Source organism: Dasypus novemcinctus, chromosome 13 (assembly GCF_030445035.2).
Source record: "Dasypus novemcinctus isolate mDasNov1 chromosome 13, mDasNov1.1.hap2, whole genome shotgun sequence".
NCBI classification, from domain to species: domain Eukaryota; kingdom Metazoa; phylum Chordata; class Mammalia; order Cingulata; family Dasypodidae; genus Dasypus; species Dasypus novemcinctus.
The window spans coordinates 30,013,323-30,037,164 of record NC_080685.1 but is presented as its reverse complement, the minus strand read 5'-3'; the positions used below and the strand labels follow the sequence as shown (position 1 = coordinate 30,037,164).

The 23,842-nt window shown below is 45.7% G+C and overlaps 1 protein-coding gene across 1 annotated transcript; it reads left to right on the top strand.

Annotated features, from left to right (window-relative positions):
• Window positions 1-1,750: 1,750 nt before the first annotated feature.
• SHE (Src homology 2 domain containing E) lies at window positions 1,751-23,541 on the top strand. Its single transcript, XM_004475021.5, has 6 exons — window positions 1,751-2,736; window positions 4,901-5,027; window positions 14,363-14,686; window positions 16,660-16,816; window positions 17,291-17,410; window positions 18,736-23,541. The coding sequence occupies exons 1-6, from the start codon at window positions 2,137-2,139 to the stop codon at window positions 18,920-18,922; spliced, it is 1,515 nt and encodes a 504-aa protein (XP_004475078.2). The 5' UTR covers window positions 1,751-2,136; the 3' UTR covers window positions 18,923-23,541.
• The last annotated feature ends 301 nt before the right edge of the window (window positions 23,542-23,842 follow it).

Below are 23,842 nucleotides of genomic sequence, written 5' to 3'. Positions count from 1 at the left end.
TAAAATCATTCTTACATTTTGTGAATAAAACCTGTTTCTTGAAACATTTTTAAAAAACAGTTAAACGTGGTGTTTCCATATGACTTGGCAATTGCACTGCAGGTATCTACTTAAGTGGAAACATATGCAACCTCCCCTGCCTTGTATACAAAGGTCATAGCAGCAGTATTATTCTTAGTAGCCCCAAAGTGAAAACAACCCAGATGTCCATCAACTGATGAACAGATAAGTAAAACGCTATGTAGTCACACAATGGAATATTATCCAGCAATAAAAAAGAATGACATGTTGATACAAACTACAACATAGATGAATTTAAAAAAAAAAAAAAAAAAGCTAAGGGAAAGGGCCAGGCCCAAAAGGCCACATACTGTACGGCTCCGCTTACATGAAATGTTCAGAATGGACCAACCTATAGAGACAGACGTGCATTAGGGGCTGCGGGGAGCTGGAGAGAGGATAGAGGTACTGGCAAATGACGGCTAATGGGCACGAGGTTTCTTTTTGAGGTAATGGAAGTGTTCTAAAATTAGACTGTGGTGCTGGGTGCACAGCTCCGTAAATGTCCTAAAAAGACATTGAATTGAACACTGAAGTGAATTTCATGGTATATAAAGTATACCTAAAATTTTTTTAAAGTCAAGACGCATTTTCAAGAAGGGCTCCTGTGAGCACGCATTTCTTTTGCCATTCCACCTCACAAAGCGCCACCCCCACAAGGGAGAGGACAGGTGGCCTGGATCACTGCGTTCCCGGGGCTTGTATTCACAGGTTTAGAACGTGTGGCGTGAGCCTCTGCAGCGGGTTCCGTTTTTAACACTATTTTTAAAGACGCTTGGAAAGGGAGAGGAGTTGGCAGCGGCGTCTTTTAACGCATCCCCCATCTGCACAGATTCAGACTCGCCCGTCCGCTCCCACCAAACCTACCGACTTCGGCAGTCGCACCTGGCGCGAGAGGGCGGCCGAGCCCGGCGGCAAAGGCGCGCCCTGGCCCCGCCGGCGCGGAGAGGGGGGCGCCCTTCCCACGGCTGCCTCCCGCGGCCCCGCGCCCCCGCGCCCAGCGGGCCGGGGCCCGACCCCGCGAGCCGTCCCTCTCCCCGGCGGGGCGCGCCCCCACCGCCGCCTTCGCGCCTTCTCCCCTCGGCGCCCCGCCTCCTCCGCCGCCAATGCCCGGCCGGCCGCCGGCGCGTCCTGGCGGGAAGAGCCGGGTCCTCGCGGCGCCGGGGCGGCGCTCCCGGGGCAGAGCAAAGGAACGTGTGCGCGATGGGCGACCGTTGCCTCGGCGTCCGACTCTTCGTAGGCGCTCCTAACCCCCTCCCACTCATCCCCCAAAAAAATGTTTGCTGAAAGAGTGGAGACGGAGCGCACGAGGGACGCCCGGCTCTTTTTGGAGCCCAGGGGGCTGCCTCGCTGGTGTGGAGAGGTGCACGCGGCGCACCCTCGGGAGCTGTTGCCGGGAGCCCGCCGCCGGGACCGACTCTGCAGATCGGGAGGCGTTTGGGCAGGAGTGGGGGGCTCCGTGCTCGCGGGGGCACGGCCAGTCAGCACGTGCTGATGTTGCCGCCTCCCCGCGAACAGGCACCCCCGGACCCGCCTCTCCGGGAGTCGAGGGCTCGTGGCCCGCTGGCCGCAGGCGCTGCCCCGCCGCCCCTGGGTGGGAGGTGGCGGGTTGGGAGGCGCCAGCCTCCAAGGGGAGGGGCGCGCGGAGGGGGTGGGCGGCCCGCTGTCGGTCCACCGTCCGTCGCGGCGCCGGGGACACTCCCGCCGCGTCCGCTCGGTCCCCTCTTGTCTCTGGGAGTGTGGGGAGGGCTGTCGGGGGGCTTCCGTGAGTCGGGCCTCTCCCACCTCGGGAGGAAGGAGCTGGGGGCAGCCCCCGGCGCCCGCCGCCTCCGGAGAGCCGCGGAGCCCCGGGCCGGGCAGGCGCTGAAGACGAGCCCGGGCGGGGCCCCAGTGCGTCGAGCCTGTCGCCGTCCGTGTCCGGAGCGGCGGTCTGCGCCCGCCCGCTCGGCGCCCCGGGCCCCCCGCCCCGGGCCGGAGAGGCCCCACCCTGCCGGGCGTGGGCGACTGCCCGCCGGGGGCGCGCGGAGCTGCCCTCGCGGGGCCTGGCCGCGGCCTCCAGCGCCCCAGCCCCGGGGAATGCAGTGGTCCCCGGCCCCTGGCGCCTCTGCGTATCTGGGCTGGGCCTCCTCGCTCGCCTGCTCCGCGGCCACGACGCTCCTGAGCCGCGCCGGCCGGGCCCCCCTCATGGCGGCCAAGTGGTTCAAGGAGTTCCCCCTGAACCTGAAGACCGTGTCGGAGCGGGCCAAGCCCGGCGGCGGCGGCGGCGGCAAACTGCGCAAGAACTCGGAGGCGGGCGGCGCGGGGCCGACCCCGGGCAAGGGCCGCAAGAACTCGGCCGCAGAGCTGGGGGGCGGCAGGGCGGGCGGTGGGCCCCCCAAGGACAGCCGGCTCTCCCGGGACAGCCTGCAGGGACTGATTCAGGCCGCCGCCGGCAAGGGCCGCAAGAATTCCCGGGCCACCGAGGAGGAGCCCCACCGGGGCGCGACCAAGAGCTCAGGCTGCAGCACCTACATCAACAGGCTCATCAAGGTGGACACTCAGGAGAAGAATGGCAAGAGCAACTATCCCAGCAGCAGCAGCAGTAGCAGCAGCAGCAGCTCTTCCTCCGCGTCCTCTTCCCCTTCCTCCCTGGGCCCCGAACTGGACAAGGGCAGGATTACAAAGCAGCAAGACACGGTAAGAATTCGAGTCTCTTTTGGACCCCCTTTCCCCTATCCAAGGCTAAACAGCACGAGGAGGGCTTGGTGAACCTGCTCCACCTCAGGGTCCTTTACCCAAGAGAGAAGGGGAGCATGTGTTTCTTAAGCTCCTTCCTCCCGCTAACTTTCGGCAGCTCCTTAAGGGACCATTTAAAATCAGTAGACTTTCATCTTAAAAACCAAAATCCTCATTTTAGGGATGGGGTACTTTGCGGAAATGTACTATCCATTCGACTCTATTAACAGTTAGAAGCGTAATTAAACTGAATGTGCCTGCTTTGTTAAAGTTGACCTCCTTATAGATGTGGTTTAATTTTGACATCCAGGGAAGTTGCAAAGTTAGGCCTGTGTATAACTTTCATCCTTTTTGAGTTTCAGGAAGGGTAAACTCAAAACTGTGTCAAGTATGGATTTTCAAGCTTCCCTGACTGGATCGGCCACCTCCATCCTTGGCTGGTTTGGAAGCGCCACCATTCTTTATGCTTCCACTTAGCAAAGAGCTGCTCAGAGCTCCAGTGACACACCAAGATTAAAGCTCTTTCATTCATTCTGCAAACGTTAGTTGAGCAGCAGGCTTACAGGATGAGGGGCAGAGGATTCTGAGGGCTGTAGGGAGTACAGAATATGACAAGGAAATGCCCGTACGGAAATTACAGATCAGGAAAGAAGGTGTTTCCTGGTTCTTACACACCAGAGGTTTTCTGGGTGCTGTCCAATGTGCGAAAGTTGAGAAGAGCAATGTGAACATGCGAAGGGACTCTGGTCTTAGGGATGAATTGGTGTGTTAATCAACTCTCCTGTGTGAGCAGAGGGGAGAGAAGAGCTCAAACTGAGCTTTCAGATTCCAGCGCCAACAATCACGTCCTGCCGTGGGAACTCTAATTTTCTTATGCCCAGACTTCAAACACGTTGCTCGCCTGGATCAAGTCAGAAGGCCTTAGCATGTACCATGTGTGTCTGCACTGGGCTCTTGTGTTCACCTCTCCATTCTTTCCACTGATATTTATAGTGTGCCTACCCTGTGCCAGGCACTGAGGGGAGAGCTGTAGGAAGATGGACAGTGACCCAGCTCATCTGTTGCTTAGTGGTCTCCCTGGCTGCTTGGCCCAATCATAAGCTCCTTGGAGCCACGTGTCACTGTGCCTCACAAATGTAGTACAAATCAAGAAGACTGGAATGAGGACATGAGTGACAGTCACGGTCCCCTGTCACAGATGCCTGGTTGTTTTCATGGCTGTCACTTCTGGATGTCTGAGGTTTCTTGGGCCATCTCCTTCCAGCCAGAGACTCTTGTCCAGGCTGGTCCCGTCTCCTCCCTGCTCCCTCGTTTATCTGAATTCTTCTGGTTGGAGGGTTCCCTCATCTCCCACATCAACACCTACCTGCTGCTGAACAGGACTACTGCACATGCGCCACCTCTCCAGGAGCCCTGGGGGGTGGTGGTGGGGAGAACAGGTGCTTTCTGACACAGGTGAGGGTCAAAGCTCCACCCACCTGATCTGTAGCCTATGCAAATCAGTCTGCTTATGAATTAATGAACCTAGACTCCCACAGTACTGTTTAGTACCTTTCTTGTTTTTGAAACCTGTTTTCTTTAGAGCTGTTAAAAAATTCCTTGAGGGCAGAAAGCATGCCCTGGGTTTATTTTGACTCCCTTAAGGTACCTAGCCAGGGCTGGTGGGCCTTCAGTCATTCTTGGGGGATTGACTCACCATGACTGCATTGCTCAGCTCCTTGGGGTTTAAAAGACCAAAATCATAGGTTGTGTGGTACGCCAGTTGGTCTTTTCATGCCCTAAAGCCCTAGATACAGCCCTTCACCCACCCTACCCACTCCCCATCCTGGCACCCTTTAACCCAGAAAATGCTTTATTGCTTGGAGAGGGAAGGGAGGTATAAAGAACCATGGGAATATATAAAAAAGTTTAGATGAATTGTTGTGAATCAAATCCACTACCACAAAAGAAAAATCAGATGTTTGTCCAACCTGGTAAATAACATGTTTTAGCACAAAAGCTATGCAGAACTGGTTGGAAATTTTTACCTCTTCAGATCTGTGGGAGGTTTCAGTAGCCATTTTGATAAAATTGATATTTTGGCATGCGAGAATCCTTGGCAACTCTCCTCTCGTTATGTTTACAGGTCATCATTTTAGAAGACTATGCAGACCCCTATGATGCCAAACGGACAAAAGGTCAAAGAGATGCAGAGAGAGTGGGAGAGAACGATGGTTACATGGAACCGTATGATGCACAGCAAATGATAACAGGTGTGTAACCAGCTGCTGCTTAATAGGGACTGAAATATCATACTTGGAGCCTTATAAAATAGTAACTTCATCTGGTTACTGGATGAAGTGATTTACCAGTTTCCGCTGACTAGAAGAAACAGAAATTAGACCCCAAAATACGTCTGAAATATCTAATTCACTCCTTTACAGTTTCGTATGTTTTGGAATTTTAGAATTTGCAGGTCTTTCAAGTTTTTCTAATTCTTGGCAGGATGACACTTCTGAGCTTGCAAATCTGCTCGGAAAGTATGATCTTCAGTTTTAAGATTTTTTTTATAACCTTGGCCACTTGCAGAAGTTTTGACCTCTTTATAATGGAAGTCATAAATCTGTACCAAGGAACTAATACATACTTAAAAAGATTTTAAATTAAGAGGCACAAACATGACATGATCTGCTGCTGTATTATAGAAGACTGTTTTTCAACAAACTGTTCAACATTGGAGCAAAAAAATTAATTACTGAGGAATTATTACTAAGCATTGGCATAGGAAAGCGGACTTGGCCCAATGGATAGGGCATCCGCCTACCACATGGGAGGTCCACAGTTCAAACCCTGGGCCTCCTTGACCCGTGTGTAGCTGGCCCACGCGCAGTGCTGATGTGCGCAAGGAGTGCCCTGCCACACAGGGGTGTCCCCCGCGTAGGGGAGCCCCAAGCGTAAGGAGTGCGCCCCGTAAGGAGAGTGCCCAGCGCGAAAGAAAGCGCAGCCTGCCAGGAGTGGCGCCACACACATGGAGAGCTGACACAACAAGGTGACGCAACAAAAAGAAACACAGATTCCTGGTGCCGCTAATAAGGATAGAAGCGGTCACAGAAGAACACGTAGCAAATGAACACAGAGAGCAGACAACTTGGGCAGGGGGAGAGAAATAAATAAAATAAATCTTTAAAAAAGAAAAAAAAAACAACCAAGCACTGGCATGAACCAAACCACTTAAAGTAAACCACCTAAAGCCAAAGTTGATTAAATCTTGTAACTTTTCAAGACCCAACGATTTCACCTTGTGAGCTCCCACGAGTAATTCCCCAGTCATTTTGGGCTCAAGTTTTTCCTTTTCATTTCTTTCTTTTAAGTTTAAATAAAAAACATGAACTCTAGTTATTTAGAGTTGTTTGTGAGCATTAAATTACTTATTCAAGGATTTTCCTTAAACATTCTTTGATCTGTAATGAAAAATGTAGTTTCTGAGTGCTGACCCAAAGGAGCCTTGTTTCAGTGTCATGGGTTTCAATCCTGGGAAAGAAAGAATTGGTCACAATTTAAAGACTCTCTCTTCTGTAGAAAAGCAGATTGAATGGCTGCTAAGCTCAGGTCCCATACAGGTAGTCGCAGAAGAATTGAGTGGAGGGGAACTGAGGCACCTGGGAAGGGTCAAGACGGGCTTCAGCACGAAAATGAGCTGCAACAGGAAAGCGCGGCTCTGCTTCCTGCTTCTCTGCTTGCAGAGATAAGGCCTCGCATTTGGAGAGGGTGTACCCTGGCCAGCCTGTGACCCCGAGGGTCACAGGACGGTGACCCCTAATGAAATCTGTGAATGAAAGGAAGTGAAAATGAACTTAGTCAGAATTTTTTTGAATATTGGAAGTTTGAAAGCAATAGGGGAGTTTAATTATACATAAAATTAAGGAAAAGGATTTCTAAAAAAAGACAATGCTCAATTTTGATATCAACTTTCTTTGTCCTTTGATTTTTATTCCTCTTTTCTCTTTAACTGGATTAAGGAGTCTCTCTATATGTACCAGCTGTTTATTTTTGGAGCTGCACTGATAATGGGCAAAGTGCTGTGCTTTTTTAAAAAATGGATATATCTTTTTCTTTCTTTTTTTCATGTAATCCCTGTAAAAAAAATTAAAAATTTAAAAAATTTTAAAAATGTAAAAAAAAGAGATCTGTAAAACTAGGGGAACACAATACTATCTTACCCTGTTATGTGGCAGGGGGAGACAATATCAAAGAGATTCTGACTTGCTTGTGCTCACAAGATGTTTTAAGAACCAGAGCAGAAACTAGAACCCAGGTCTTCCCACTCTAGATTGAGTGGTGTGTTCCCTACATAAAGAGCCTCAGGACAGATATCTGAGATGATGTATGCAAAAGCACTTTAAACTTTGTAAGTAAATAAGTAAAGCATCTTTCCATTCAGACTCAGAGAGCAAAAGTGAGAATTGTGCAACATGAAATAAATGCCATAGTAATAGCTCATATTCATTATTTGAGTTTATTTATTAAAGTTCCAGGCTCTGTTTTAAGTAGTTTGCGTGAATAAATTCACTTAGGAATAAACAATATATTCAAGTTGGTGAATAAATTCAAATTTGTTAAAAATTTATATTTTATATAAGTTTATAATCTAAGTATGCTTTGCTTTTAACTTTTAAAAAACATTACAGTAGTGGGTTTTAACATTTCTTCACTTAAAGTATCTATATCACAAAGCCCCTTCTCGATGTAGAGAATATACCTTGACTTATTCCACTCATAGGTTGCACAGCTGGACAGAATAACAGGAAGTGAGTTTATCGGAAACTGGAAATAAAAGATTTGCTGCTGGGTTGGTGGTTTTTTTTTTTTTTAACCTTTTGCTTTTTTGTTCAGGTTGCTTCTTGTGTGCTTGGTTGTCAAGTCCAAGTGCAGAAATTTTCCATATTTATTGGAAAATGTGTAAGGGACTTTTCACTTTATTTTAACATTTCTGTACAAGATGGAAAGGATACTCATGAATACGATTTAACTGTGGTGCCTATAACCCCTGTGATGCCTTTTTTTGGCTATGGAGAACACACTCCTGATTTTAACATTATTTTGGGTGTAGAGAAGGCTGGCTGTGATGTTATTTTATATCCCTAAGAGGGAGGTATTTATTCACCCAAGCAATACTCGTGAGGCTGGGCTGCAGGGAATAAGCCCAGCATGACCCCTGCCCTTTGGCACCTCACAGTTTAGAGGGGGAAACAGACTAACACCGGTAAAGAAGAAAGTCATTGCAGAGTGTCACAAGTGCCAGCTGTGAAATAGAGAATCAGGAGGGATCACATCTGCATCAGGATTCCAGAAAAGAGGAATGGCCACGTGACTGTGGGGCAAGAACGAAAGTTCCCTGGGTCTCTCCAAAACCTTGATAAATAAATTCTCGCTTAGATTTAGCCATATTCATATACTACTATGAATATGAGGCAGTTTAGCATAAGCCTCTTTATTGTCTCTCTGCTAAATTAGCAGGAACATTTTAGCTAGAAGGATTAGCAGAAATATTCCATATAATTTAGCATTATATGTTTTAACCACCAAATTACAACTTTAGCCCTGGGAGGGTCTTTAGTCACTCCCTATGACAGCCATCAGTCAGCAAGAGAATTCCTTCCACAGCTGGTATCATATTGGCTGCAAGCAGCTGAGTGCTTATTTAGTGCCAAGCTTTCCCTATTGCCCCATTAACAACAACCCTGGGCAATGGGTTTTGGAAGTCTCTCCTTGACTTTGAGGAAACCAAGGCTCAGAAAGATGGAATAACTTGTCTATGTTCCACAGGTGAAAAGAGTTACCAGCTCATCCAGCAACCATTGGGTTTAGCTACTGAGCTCCAGTTAAGTGTTTTAGACGCCTGTTTTAAAATTTTTAATTTTGCTTCCAGAAGATTTTGTGGGTTTGTTTAAATAGCTCTAAAGGAGACCATAACAGCTTGGGTCTCCATTTGAAAGTACCTATTATGGGGAAAAAATACAAGTAGAAGACTTTGATTTATCTGTCTCTATTTCCCTCATTATAATTAAATTTCAGAGTTTCTGAATTGTATCAGATTTTGACTAGATATTTAGACTTATTTAATGTAAGAAAATATTAAAGAAATTTTGAGGGAAAAGCTTGAGCACTGATAAAAGATATAAGTTCAGATGTTGCCTAGGCCTGTTTCTGGTCCTAGCAAGAAAATAGCCCACAGCCTTATGAGGCTCTAAGTTTAATGTTTTAGGAACATTACTAAGCAAGTTAGAGGAAAAGGTGCCTTTTTTAGAAAGTTGGATTAACGTGTTCCATGAAATCTTCCTTTTAGGCATCGGGCATGGTTTAGTAGAGAAATCATGGACTGGAGGTAGGACTAAATGACTGCCCCACTGACTGCCACTGGCCTCTTGGTTCACCTGTGAAAGTGGGGCCGACACCTCTCTGAGCATTGTCAGGCTTCGCTGAGAGGCTGAGTATAACACATCAAGCACACACACCCGATAAATGTGATTATCCAGACACTCCAGAGAGAGAATTGCATTTTCAAAGAGAATTCTGGGCAATTATAAGAGCAATATTTGTTAGTAAAAGAAAGTCTTTGTATTCTCTGTTTGTAGATATACACAGTATAGTCACATACAGCTAGAATTGGGAATTGAGAAGGAGAAATTTTCAGCCCATATTATGTCTCCAACCAGTTCCACATTCTCATTGATGTGGGCCAGTGGTCAGTTTCAGTCCTTGCTGCAAACGGGTGTTTATCTGCAGCCCGTTCATTGCCTTCTGTTGTCTGCCGTGGTAAATGGCCTCTATGGGCAGCCAGGGTGTAGCTTCCTCTTGCCATTTCCTCCTTCTCAGGCTTGTTTCCTCTTGGAGCCAGCTCTGCACGTCAGGGTCTATTCTCCCTGCAGGAAGGGTCGGCTCGCAGCCTCGCGATTGTTTCTGTTTCTGTGGCGCCTCAGGTTGGGGGCAGCCAGGTGTTGGAAAGGACTGGGAGGTTATTCCACTTGAAGGGGTGGAGGGGCCTGTGCTCAAGACCTTTTGTCCCCCTAATTAAACATTGTTCAGTTAAAAAGATGTCTCTGCTCTGCACATCATCTTCCAATCCCAGGGCCACCAGGGAAGGAACATTGTCAGTTGTATGCTTCCCAGTGTTTTTCCCAGAGGTCTAAGGGTACACAGACTGGCTACAAGAGGAAATACCAGGACCTCATCACAAAAATAAGAACTCACACACATGTGTATAAGAACTCAAGATCCCAATCATGGTACGCCATCTTTTTGCAGACTTACTGATCTTTGTGAGCAAGACTCTAGTGTAAGGTTGGGATAAACTCCTTTTCCTTTTAGTTCTACTGGACAGAATTAAAGTAGGGATCTTGGGGAAGGGTTTCCTGGGTTGCGCCAGAAGGTCTAAACTGGGAGTAAACTTAAGTTTTGCTCAAAACCTGAAATTCTAAACCTAGCTTTTGACCTCCTTTGGTTTTCTGTTTCTTTTTTTCTTAGTTCTTTAGAAAAGTTTTCAAAGAAAAAATTCCAACCTTAATCGAACCAAGAGCAGAGTGTGGTTTTGTTTTTTGTTTTCCATAGCTCCATCTAGAATAGGCAAGGAAGGAAAAAACTTGGTAGACTTGAAAGTCGGGAGGCTGTGACCAGAGTCGAAGCTCTGCCAACAACTCCTTGCATGACCCCAGACACCACTAGCCCTCCGCAGCACTTTCCAGGCTTGGGGGTGGGAGCAGGGTGATTCTTCTTCTAGCTCCCACATTCTGGTTTGGAGATGCAGGGAGTACCCTTCCCCTTGGGATGGGAGTAGCGATGACAAGATTACCTCTGGAGAGCAGGAGGAACTGAGATGGAGCCTGTGGGAGCTCAGCAAGTGTGGAAGGGGTTCTCTGTTTAGCTGCTCATGAGAATCACCTGGGGAGCATTCACAACTGTGACTCCCAGGCTGTACCCAAGACAGAACCTCTGGTGGTGGGACCTGGGCATCAGCCGTTTTTAAAGCTCCCCAGGTGAGTCCATTGTGCAGCTGAGGTTGAGAACCACTGCAATATACAGGAGTTGAGCCAGCTATAGTAAGGGGCTCCTTTCAAACGGAGCTGTAGTCTCACCCTATGAATAAATTTTGCCCTTTGAATTTAGTGTCTTGGTTTAAATAACTTTTTCCTTCAGTTTTTTCATTTGTCGTAGTTTTGTTTTGGAAGTCTTACTGAGTTAATGATTCCATGCTCCATTTTTAAGTTACTCGGAGAAAGTCTTTCCCTCCTCCGTTTCCATGGCACTGCAGTCTTCTGCTTCTCTTCCTGCAAATCTGACCTCTTCTGTGTTCCCTGCGGGCACCTCTTCTCCTCTCCACCCTTAACTGAAGGAGTCCCAGGTTCTGCTACTCATCCCCTTTCCTCTTCAGTCTGCTCACCTTTTCTCTGGTGGTTGCTTTCATTCTCAAGGTATTAACAAGGATTTGTTTTCTGAATAATTCCTTGATCTATACATCTGACCTTCATCTCTGCTGAGCTCCAGATCCACATTGTCATCTGCCTAGAGAAGTTCTAGAGCTCCTTTCCCTCCTTTACTCCTCCCATCCATCTGTCCATCTACCCAACCAACTAGCCAACAAACCACGATCTAGCACAACTGTAAGACAGGATGGTCCCTGCCCTGGCAAAGTCTCCACCAACGTGGAAATACAGATACATCAACAAATAAATCCAGTGCCGTGGGTGCAAGGCAAGAGTGGGTTGGCAGTGTAGTGTCACCCAGGGGGTGGAGGGATGATCAGCTGTGGGACAGTGGCAGAGAAGGTGGGCCAGAAAGTCTTCTCCAGGGGGAGGAGATGCTGAGTTAGATTTCACAGGATTGGAAGGTCACTGGGATCCTGGTGAGCATAAGGTCGTGTGCAGGAAATTTCAGAAGTTCCATTTGGTTAGAGCAACGAGTTGGTTTATGTGGGGACAGGGGTGTTGGGTAAAGAAATTGGAGAGGGAGACAGTAATCTGAGCACAGGTCTCCCATTCCATGCTAAGCAATTTGCACTTTGTTAGACAATTTATGAAGTGTTCGGTGATGAGATAGTGTTTGTGGTTACAAATGCCTTCCTGAAGAAAAGAAATGAAAAAAAGTTTTAAAAAGAAAAATAAAATTAAAAAATAAATGTTTTCCTGGGCGATAATGAGCTAGAGGACAGATTTAAGGCCTCCTGATGCTTAGAAGGACTATAACATGATGCTTCCGTCTTCCCCTTCGTGGTTGGTAACACCAGCTCTGGTTGTCCAGGCTCTGAGTTGTCTTTGACGCTACCTGCCAAGGCCTCTGGGCCCCAGGCTGTCAATGCCCAAACACTGCCGATTCCTTCCCACTGTGGCTGGTTAGTTGGTTGATTTGCAGCAGATTTGCCTCCATTTCTGATCTTCAGTTCAAACCATACCTTTCTGAGAGGTATTCCATCCTGTACACTGTGATTGAAGTTATCTTCCAGGGAAACACAATATCATTGTTATCCCCTATTGAAAAAAACTTAAAACAGTTCTCCGTTGCACACGGAATAGTCTAAAGTTTTTGTCCTTGCTTTTTTTTTTTTTTTTAGGAGGTAGCAGAGGTTGAGCCCAGGACCTTGTACTTGGGCAGCAGATGCTCAACAACTGAGCTACACCCACTCCTTATTGTTCCTGCTTTTTAAAACTTCTACATTTTGGTGTCTAGCTAGTTTACTTTTCCAACCACTTCTCCCACTGCATCTCTCTTCTCCTGGCCTTTAGACCTATCTCTCAACTCATCCTTTTGGGAACCAAGCCCTTTATAGTTCCTACCCCCATATCTTTGCTCTTGCAGTTTCCTCCACTGGAAATGACCTTTGCTATCAGAGTTAACTCATCCATTTCCCATCTAGTTGGAGTCAGTTCAAATGTTGTACTTCAGAGTATGGCTTCTAGAGCCCATTTATTGGATTAGGGCAATTTCCTTCGACTCTTTTGCTTCTCCTCAGTAATATTGGGGAAATAATAATATCCAACTTGTAGAGTGGTTGGGAAAATTAGAAGGCACTTGGTGCTTAACGTGTAGTGAGCCATTGATTAGAGTTGGTTGTTGAATGATTGTTTCATTTTTGTTTTTCACACACCTTTTTCACTTTGGTTTATTAGCCTGGCAGGTGGTGAATGTGACTGGACTCCCCACTGTTTCAGTTTCCTAGGCTGCTGAAACCAACCCCGTGAAATGGGTTGGCTTAAACGATGGGAATTTATTCACTCACAGAGTCCAGCAAAATGTCCAAACCAAGGCCTCATCAAGACGAACGCTTTCTTCCCGAAGACCAGCAGTCCTTGGCTGCTCTGCACACGACAAGGCGCATGGCAGCATCTGCTGGTGTCTCCCTTCTCCACGTGTCTTTGCTTTCAGCTTCTCCTGGGACTTTCTTCCTCTCTCTGTATTCCGTCTGCTTATAAAGGACTCCAGTAATAGGATTAAGACCCATCCCAAATGAAGCGGATCACGCTTTAACTGAAGTAATCTCATCAAAAGGTCCTCCTTACTATGCTTTTACACCGCAGGAATGGATTAGATTTAAGAACATGCTTTTCTGGGAACGTGCAGGTTCAGACCACCACACCCACTGTGCTGAGACTGCCGAGAAGTCAGGCCGTCTGTGTGATGCACATAAGTATCTTCCCTCAGTGAATGTGACCCAGTGCTTCGTGTTTTTTGTTGTTTTTTTTTTTTAAGATTTATTTTTTATATATTTCTCTCCCTCCCCCACCCCCCAGTTGTCTACTGTCTGTGTCCATTTGCTGCGTGTTCTTCTGTGACCGCTTCCATCCTTATCAGTGGCACTGGGAATCTGTGTTTCTTTTGGTTGCATCATCTTGGTGTGTCAGCTCTCCATGTGTGCAGTGCCATTCCTGGGCAGGCTGCACTTTCTTTCGTGCTGGGCAGCTCTCCTTACGGGGCCCACTCCTTGCGTGTGGGGCTCCCCTACGCGGGGGACACCCCTGAGTGGCACGGTACTCCTTGCACACATCAGCTCCACACGGGTCCAGGAGGCCCGGAGTTTGAACTGCGGACCTCCCATGTGGTAGGTGGACGCCCTATCCATTGGGCCAAGTCTGCTTCCCTGACCCAGTGCTTTGAATGTAGCAAACACTCAGCTAATTGTTATTAAAATACTTTATGTCTAACAAGATGCAAACAGAACTTTGAAGGTGAACCCGATTCAGTGCAGACACCAAGACCAGGAACTGTGAAACAGGTTGGTGAGCCTGAAGCCACGTACTACACACTGCAAGTGGCCCCCTGCAGCCACACCTGCCTTTTTCTGGGATGCAGTCCCTAACCACATGACTTGATGGCCTGATCGGGCTCAGGCAGCTGGAGGAGAGTAGGGCACCTTCCCTTGGGCGTTTCACGCTCCCGTAGCACAGCTGGGCAGTAATCAGCCTATTAAGGAGCCATCTTGGAGTCCTTTGTCACCTCCAACCAGTCAGCCTCAGGTGAGGGGATAATTTGGGTAATTACTGGGCCTCTCAAGCCCTTTTTCTTTCACAGTATCGTGTATGGAGTGTGCTTGGCTCATTTCATCCACTGTGTTTTTCAGAAATCAGAAGGCGAGGGTCCAAAGATCCCCTGGTGAAGGCTCTTCAGCTGCTCGAGGGCCCCTGTGAGCCAGGGGAAAACGGCATGAAGCCCGAGGCGTTGGTCAGACGGCGGAGTTCCAAGGATCTCCTGGGGAAGGCGCCCCAGCTCTACGACACTCCCTACGAGCCGCCAGAGGCAGGCCCCCGAGCCGAGGGCCCCACGGGCGCCGAGCGGAAGGCACGGCCCCCGGACAGCAGGCTGCCCGAGAACGACGAGCGGCCGGCGGCCGAGTACGAGCAGCCCTGGGAGTGGAAGAAGGAGCAGATCGTGCGCGCCCTGTCAGGTGAGGCCCCCCAGCCGTGCTCCAAAGCCGCCGTCCACGCTGGCTTTCCAGCCAAGGCCATTTTCTCTCTGCTCCTCACTGCAAGTACCTTTTTTTTTTCAAAGAGTTTGGTAGACACAAAGAATTTGACCAAGGTTGGAAAGCCAGGACTGAAGTTCTGAAGTTGAGGCTCTTAGTATTGCATTTCCCTTTTTCTTTTTTTTTTACTTTTTATTGTGGTAACATGTATGCAACTCACAGTTTCCCATTTTAACCACTTTGAAGTGTGCAATGCAGTGGTATTAATTACATTCACAGTTTTGTGCTACAATCACCAACACCCATTTCCCCACTTTTTTCTTCACCTCAAAAAGAAACTGTGCACACACTAAGCAGCAACATCCCCTTCCCCTTATTCGGCATCCTTTTGAGTACATTTTCTTTCCTTTCTCTTTGCAATGTATTGCTGTTTCTGGAAATGGTGTAAATGACTATTAAAATCACTTGTCTGGTCACTACATTTATTTCCTCACCATGGACTCTGTCAAATTGGGAGCAGCTTTTTTTAGCTTTGACTTGATACTGCTCCTCAAGTCTTTTAAAATCCTTGTTTATAAAATGGCAGTACTGGATAAAATGGATTACAGGTAAAGGCTGCTGGGAAACTGGATGAAACCAGCTTACTTATTTTGTCAGAAATCCTCCTAAAGGAATCAGTTCTTCAAGTGTGAATTTTTCAGATAACTTAAGAGGAAGTTGATAAGTAGGTTGGCAGTCAATATTAGAGGTAGTTCCCTCTCCTGCTTCTCCCAGTACCTAGTTTTTCTACTTAACTGACCACATAATTTATTTTATCTATGATTAAAATATTTAGGGATATCTTTTTCCTCTAACAGTTAAACCCAGGTTTGCAATAGGAAAGTATAACCAATGTGAAGGGTTCATAGAGAAGGTAAGATATTTGAGAGCACACATTAACTTCAGTTTTTGCCTTATTTTAGTCTCATTTTTAACAAATCTCTGTGGGCTCCTGCTATTTTCTTGCCACCGGCTAAGTGCTCCTCATTTTTCTCTCTCTCTTCTCTCCAGCCTAGATGGCTATCTTTGTTTCCCTGCTGCTAAAACAAGTGCCACACACAGAGCTGGCTTGACAGCAGTTTATTGGCTCGCTGTCCCAGCGGCTGGAAGGCTGACTTCCTCCTGGGCTGCTGTCTTCTGGCTGCCTGGCAGACCTTGGGGCTCTTGGCTTTTCCATCCCCCAGCCATGCACATAGCACCATTTTCTCCTTTCTCTTCTGGCTTTGGTTGCCTTCCAGCTTCTGGCGACTTCCTGGGGCTTCTCTTTCTGCGTTCCATTTTCTTGGCTTTTGAGGACTTCGGCCGCGCTGGATTGAGGCCCACCCTCATTCGTTCTGGATACACCTTAACTAATAACATCTTCAAAGGTCTTCCTTACAAACGGGTCCACACCACAGAGTTGGGACCTGAACATGCCTTTCATGAGAACGTGGTTCAGTCCCCAGCAATGACATAGCAAGTTTTATGGCATTTTTCAATAGCTGCTGCTTTTCGGACGATTTTTCTTTCTGTTCAGTCCCTTTATAGTAAAAAGCTGTCCATTTGGTTTCATAGGATATGCATTTCCTATAACTGTTCATCTTCTTTCATTCTAAAAATATGAAAACATTTTTGAATAGTACATGCTGAAATATATTGAAATGGTTTCCTCTCATATTCTAAAACTATTTCATACTGGTATTTTATACCTTTCAGAAAAAGTGGCTTTATGTGGGAGGCTAGCCGTGGGATCACACATTAAAGACAGCGGGAAGCTCAGCCCGGCCAGGCTGTCTTGCAGCGTGTTAACGTTAGCATTACAGGGGGAGCATGCCTCTTTTTTCTCCTGAGCTGAGGCAGGCAAGGAGGTTTTTCCCTTTGAAGCTGATGTCCATCCCTTTAGCGGCCTCTGGTGTTAAGTGGAGCCTTCCTTCCAGTCCAGTTTGAAGGATCTGAGCGACCTGCTGCCAGGGAGGAGGCAGTGAGGCAGCACCACCGGCAGAAGAGCTGGACGCAGAAGATCTTGAAGCCCACCCTCTCTGACCACAGCGAGGGGGAGCGAGTGGACCCAGCGCTGCCCCTGGAGAAGCAGCCGTGAGTCTCCTCTGCAGACACTTGTAATAAACCATGGCTGGGAGCTTCTTGACAGCCTGGTATAGGCAGGGTTTCGGGGGGGGGGGTACACACTGATCCATTTTACATGATTATTTTGTCCATGAAAACTTTTTTCCTCTGGGTAAGGCTCGTTTTCAAAGCCCAGTGCATTTGTGCAGAACGTAAAGTGCCTTGTTTGTATCACAAGTACTTTTTTTTAAACTCCATTTTCCACTACAGAATGTAACCTTTAAAAGGACACTAGCCCTGTTAACTCACTGCTATATGATTGGCTAACTTCATGCAGATTTCAGGATGACCCAAATCTGCATTTTTTCTAATCTGAAGAAGAAGGATCTAGTTCAGGGTGTTGAACACGCACTAATGAACCTTTCAGATAATGCTGCATGGAATGACACCCTGTCAGGATTTGCATTTCAACACTCACAACCTTCCCCTTCCCACATTTTTCAGTTGGTATCATGGCGCCATCACACGCGCAGAGGCTGAGAGTCGGCTACAGCCATGCAAAGAAGCTGGTTACCTGGTTCGAAATAGCGAGTCGGGGAACAGTAGGTACTCCATTGCACTAAAGTAAGTACTGAAGCCCCCTGGGTCGTCCCTGTCTCAAAGGAGGGGGTGTGCTGTGACACCCTTTGCTATCATGAAGAGATGACCAGCCAAGAGAGAGATAATTTGAAGGTAGTTCACAGAGGTGTGTATTGCCAGAAAACAAGATGCATTTGCATGGCCCAAAGAAAGTGAAACTGTGCTTAGAATGCAGAATTGGTTTGGGGTTGATACCCAATGTCTCTTATGACAATGAAGGTCCCATTTTATTTGTGCACTGGTCAGTTTCTACCTTTCTTTGGCTGAGCTAACAGAAGACCCTCTCAGTAGAGAAACAGTCCCTGGTAAAAAGAATAATTAGTAATAGGGTAGTTCATTCTTTTATTCCATAGTGTTTGGGACTTTAATAAATCAGTTCCCTTGATTGTCAAAATGCCAACGGCAATCTTGAAAGCAGTTTCTTCTGGTGCAAAAGAAATCTGACTTGCCTGTTACTCCCCCTGCCTGATCATACACAGAAAATACAATTTTGTCTGGTAGGTCTGGTGGAGTTTGGATCATGGAAATTCTCATTGCTCTGTGAGTTCAGTGGTGCTATATTGGAGGATCATTGTCAAGGGCCCTAACAGCGTTTCCTTCCTGAGGAAGCTGAGTCCCTGCAGCTGAAACAATCAGACTGGAGGGGAAAAGAGGTGGGGGGGGGAGAGGATGGTTGAGCAATATGGCTCAGAAAACGGGATAGGCCACCAGATATACAATACCAGGAATAGCTTTGCTGTGTTTCTGAGACTGGTGCTGCGGATTAGATCTTGGAGCCTTTGGTGCCAGCTGTCATTATACACAACCAGGAACAGCCTTTCCAGATGTGGGAAGGAAACAGTTTTGTTTTGTTTCTGGGCATTTCTTTTATTTTATTTTTATTTTTTTAATTCATGTGTTTTTGGCAGAAAGGAAGAGGAAACCTTATAAATGTCCTTTTAGCTTTGCTGAGAAGGATGAGATTAAACCTCACCTACGTGCCCGGTGCCTGGGCTTGAACACCAGCTCGGAAAGTTAGGAGCTAGCAGGGACTTGGCTTTTTCGTTGGTTGGTTTTCTTTTTGGTCCAGTGCCTGATGCATTAAGGATGAGCACCCCAGGATGATACACATTTAGTGGAGGGCTGCAGAGCCTGAGCTGTGCTTGAGTGTTGGCTGTTGAATGCATTTCTGACTGTGTAGTACAGTTCCAGGAAGAGCTGAGAAACTGTCAGCTTACTGTGAATCTGGCTGGGATGGTTTCCTGTGAGGAGGGATCCCTCTCCCTGCTCCACCCATTCATGTCTCCGCCTCGACTTTTGTTTTGTTCCAGGACTAGCCAAGGATGTGTCCATATCATAGTAGCTCAGACCAAAGACAACAAATACACACTGGATCAGACGAGCGCAGTGTTCGACAGCATCCCCGAAGTGGTACACTATTATTCCAATGAAAAGTTGCCTTTCAAAGGGGCGGAACACATGACCTTACTGTACCCCGTGCTCAACAAGCTGCACTAAGGCTCAGCGACAGCAGCCCCAGGCACAGGATGAGCGGAGCCTCTCACACCCAAGGGGGCAGCAGCACCCAACCAGCATGGCTGTGGACAAGGCTGGACGTTGCCTTAATACTTAGTAGGAACCGGGAGTCTTCATTTAAAGAGCAAAAAGTCTTTGGCCCCGAATCCATTCCTGGACACCTGCCTGCTGACCTGTCCTTTCACCTTGTTAAGTAATTCTGCAACAAGAAATCATCCTTTGCCTCACTCCTCTGGAATAGGGTGTTGTGTTCAGGGGGTGACCCCCGGGAATGTAAGGCAAGAGTTCAGGAAGGATTGCAGATCTTTCTTGCCCAGGTTTAATCATTGCTGTGGAACATTAATGTTCTCCAGAAATGTGGTAGTTGTTACCTGGAATACCTGGTCTCTAAATAAGCCTAAAAGTCACTTTGTTGTGCAGCCCTTTGCTTTTGCATAAGACAGTTCAGGATGGTGGTGTGACCAGAAGAGCACGTACCACTGAACGCCTTCTTGAGGAGATGGGTGAACCAAGGAGAATGTGAACGGTCGGCACTTTGGAGGAAGCTGCCCCCCTCCCTGGAGTGTGCTCTGGTCAGCTCTAGAGTTCATGAAAAGTCACAACTTTAGGGTCTGGCAAAAAGGATTATTTTGTTGGTCAGCCTCCTAAGAAAGTTTGTATTTTCTCAAACTCCATGAACTTTTTCATTATTTTTCAGCAAATCAGTGATAGAAGCATAAATATGAAGGAATATACCCTAGAGTTTAAAAATTACAGATGTAATTAAGCATCCACACTACTGTTATAATTCCAAATTACAGCATAAAATACACAACAAAAGTTTTGTTTCTGATTTTTTAAAAGTATGAAAACTTACAAAGTTCAGCAAACTTTTCTTATTGAATAATTATACAGAACCCCCGATTACTTTTTTTTTTTTTTTTTTTTGTCTCTGTGCCTTTTAGTTGCTCTGGAGTTATTTTTTGTTTTTGTCCCTAAAATTAGATTCACTCTGCATTTTTAATAAGTTTAAAAAAAATACAACTCTGTGATCTGATTATATGAAATGAGTCTCGAACACCTGCAAAGATTCTTTCATTCTGTACAAAGCAGACCTGTTCCCATTGTACAAAAATATTTTAAAAGATGAGGTTTTCTTTACTGTTGCTTAAGATATTAAATTAATATTCATAGTATAGTTACCTTTATGATATATTGTGAACTTACATTGCCAGTTTACTTACTGTGAAAAAAAAAACCACATGGGAATGGCATACTGTGAGAAGACTATTATGGTGAGTGGCTCTCTCATTAAAACTGAGCAGATGTTTCTGTATTCTGGGGTTTATAATTTGGTTCTCAAAACTGGTCCAGATGGAAATGTGCTGACTGTCATCAATGAAAAGTTAACTTTTGTAGCTTCTTTTAAACACATGAAAAATGTTGATGTGGTTAATTTTTAGGGAAGCTTATTCTAATTGCTAGTTATCATTTTATTACTATGGTTTAGAGGTTATTAAATTTCTGCTCTTTTATTCAGTTAAAATCTTAGCCAAAAGATTGCATGATCTTTGAGTTTTTAAATTTGAGAAGAATTTTTTCTCACTGGATCACAATGAGTTTGTTAATAGTGTTTTTATTTTAAGTACTGATAGAATTTCTAAAATGTGTATTGATCCATGTACTATATATTTGGAACAAGATATATCTCTGAATTTATAGCATCCATAATTTCAATTCCAGTATTTATTAGCTTCCATATACAAATAATTCATAGTGTTAAACTTATTTTTAGTTCAACGTTCTATAGACAAAACCTTACTTTTTACTTAGCCTTATTCTACAAAGGAAATCCAACAGTTACCCTAATTTTAATGAATGCTCAAAAGCTTTATAAAGTTTTTTGGTGCACTAAATGATTTTTGGCCTATACCCAGCAACTGTGATGAATGTATAATGAAATAACATTTTGAAAGCAGATCTGATACATTATTTACTGGGTTTCTCTCGTGTGCCCAGTATTGTGCTTCCTCTCCACTGTTTCTCTGTGACAGTCATGCTATTTTCTTTACAGAAGTAAGAGTGAAGGGTATTGCGGTTTATGCCAGAGTCTGGTTACTTTATCATTGTACAGGAGGTTAGAAGCAGATGAAATCTAGTAAAATAGTGTCCAGTTGCTATTTTCTTCTCAAGGTGGTGAAGCTGACAAAAGCCAGGGAGTCAGGGCTGGGTGTTCTCAGGACCATGCAGCCCAGTAGCGTGTCGTGGTGTCCTTGTTAAGCCTCCTGGGTCTGGCAGCTCTCAAGCCCTGTGACTAGTTTCCTCTCTGAGATCTGAATGCTTTGGCTTTTTATCATTTTGTCCTGATGTGAATATTTTCCTTGTAATCTTGATGCTTTTGAGTTAATTCTCTCTCCCAGAATATTTCCTGGTTCTTTCTGGAGAGAATAACTGCTTCTAGAGAATTTAGCTTTCACTTACCTTGAATTTAGCATCCATAGGACTGGCTGTTTCTGTGCGTGCTTTCTCCTTTATCCCACCACCACCTTAAACATTTCTGGGTGAGTTTATTTAGTTGGTAGCTTCAGGTATATAAGAACAGAGGATAGAAGGCTGGTCTCCTTACTTTGACACATAGCTGCTTCCCTCAGGATGGATTTCAACTACTGGAGTTGTGTGTATTTAAAGAAGGAATAAAATCATAAAGGAATATTTATATGTATAAATAACAAAAAGGTAAATGTGGATATGCCTCCTCTCTTTTGGAGCAGGAATGTCCTTTTAAGTTATCTAAAAGATTGTAAGAAGCATTTAAACAAAGAATCTTTATTCCCTGCACTTTAAAAGTCTCCATACTCTGTTGAGTTGTGATTTGTTTGTTGGCCCCTGCACTAGGATGGGAAGTGGGCAGGTGATCTGTAGAGATAGCCAAATGCTTTGGAAGCATGTGGGAAACAGTCTTAATTTGTTTTTTTAAATTTCTTTCTCTCACGTTCCCCCCCCTCCCCCCGTTGTCTGCTCTCTCTGTCCATTCGCTGTGTGTTTTTCTGTGTCTGCTTGCATTCTTGTCAGTGGCACTGGGAATCTGCATCTCTTTTTTGTTGCAGCATCTTGCTGCGTCAGCTCTCCGTGTGTGCAGCACCACTCCTGGGCAGGCTGCACTTTTTTCTTGCGGGGTGGCTCTCCTTGCGGGGCACACTCCTTGCGCGTGGGGCTCCCCTACGCAGGGGACACCCCTGTGTGGCACGGCACTCCTTGCGCACATCAGCACTGTGCATGGGCCAGCTCATCACACAGGTTAGGAGGCCCTGGGGTTGAACCTGGACCTCCCATGTAGTAGGCGGATGCTCTTTCAGTTGAGCCAAATCCGTTTCCCCAGTCTTAATTTGATTGGTTTATTTAACTGTATTATTACTCTATGATTGGCCATTATTGTTGGGTATCTCTCAGTATTTTAATTCAGAACAATCCTAGGCATTTGGGACATCAGTTGCTTTTTTAAATGAGGGTAACTTTTCTATCAAAATGCCCTCTTTCAGTCAAGGTTACTGCTTTGTTTTTTGGTGTTTTTGTTTTTGTTTTTCAGTCTAGGAGGGAAAAAAAACTGATGTCTAGATTTGATTTTTTTCTGTGTGTACAAGGCTCCTTGAACATTTAGCAGAATTTCGTTGGCACCTTTCTTACAGGTCTCTTTGATTAGTTGACTCTTATTTTCTATAATCAGGACTGCTTTGGCCCTGTGATCTCTTTAGAATCATTCCTCTTTTTCCCTGTCTCCAATTTTCGTTATCTCACTAACTTTGACTTAGAGCAACTTTGGCCTGCGGTGGACATTTTCTTCAGTTTACCATCGTTAATTCCTGACTCTGTACGAAGAAAGAGATGGGGTATTACTGCCATCTAATGGAAACTGAGCAGACTGCAGCGGGAAAACCAGCCGCGCACAGAGGGATAACCTGATCAGGTGCCTTGAGATGTTACCCCCTTTCACAGTTGGCTGAAGCTTTCTGATACAGTTCATAAAGGGGGAAAACGAGGACACGGTGGTTTCCATCTTGAACTAGGCCCCTTCCTTCGAAAAGGGTGATCTACAGCGCAGTACAACTGCATTGCGAGGCCCGGGACTCTGGCAGGCTGTGTAGTTGAGACTCCTAGATTGTATTTTCATGAGTGTGCCAGCATCAGGTCACTGAGACAGGCATCTCGTTTTGTCGCGTTCTTAATTGTTTAGTTGTTTTGTCAGGGGGCTTAACACATTAAATATCAACTAATACGAAGTTTTAACTCTTAAAAATATTTGAAGATTGTATGTAATATAGGTGCCTATCTGTAGTCCTTTAGTTATTTATATTGTATCAGAAACATTTTATAAAACTTCTGGATATACTGCAGTACCAAATACAGGCTGCATGCTCTCCTGAAGATGGTTTACTCTGAAATGTAACTTTAAGTAAACATCATTCCAAGAAAGTTAGAGTGTTTTTTACTTAATGCAATTAAGTTTGAGAATCAGCTCCCTTCTTAAAAACACTCTCTGTGGTTACAGCTGTAGTGGGGAGGGTCAAAAGTTTCATTTGTAATCATTGTTAATGAAATGTATAAATAAATCTGCCTGAACATAACCAGCAGACCTGACCTTTACTTTCTGTCAGTTCACCATTAGAGCTCTTCTCTGGTATTTTCCTTTCCAAATAAAACATTAATAGCAACATAAGTGAAGTTTTACTCCACTGTTTCATTGGCCCTTTTTCCTGAGTAGACAGGTAAACCGCATTTGTTCTCAGCCCTAAAGCAGCATCGGAGTGGTAGCTTTGTTTTTGTTTTTATTGTCTGTTACTGATATAGACATCCCATCCTACCCGCACGGTTTGCTGTGTTAAGTCTGTTGTGAAGTTTGGGCATGTATCTTTCATTTAGAGCTCT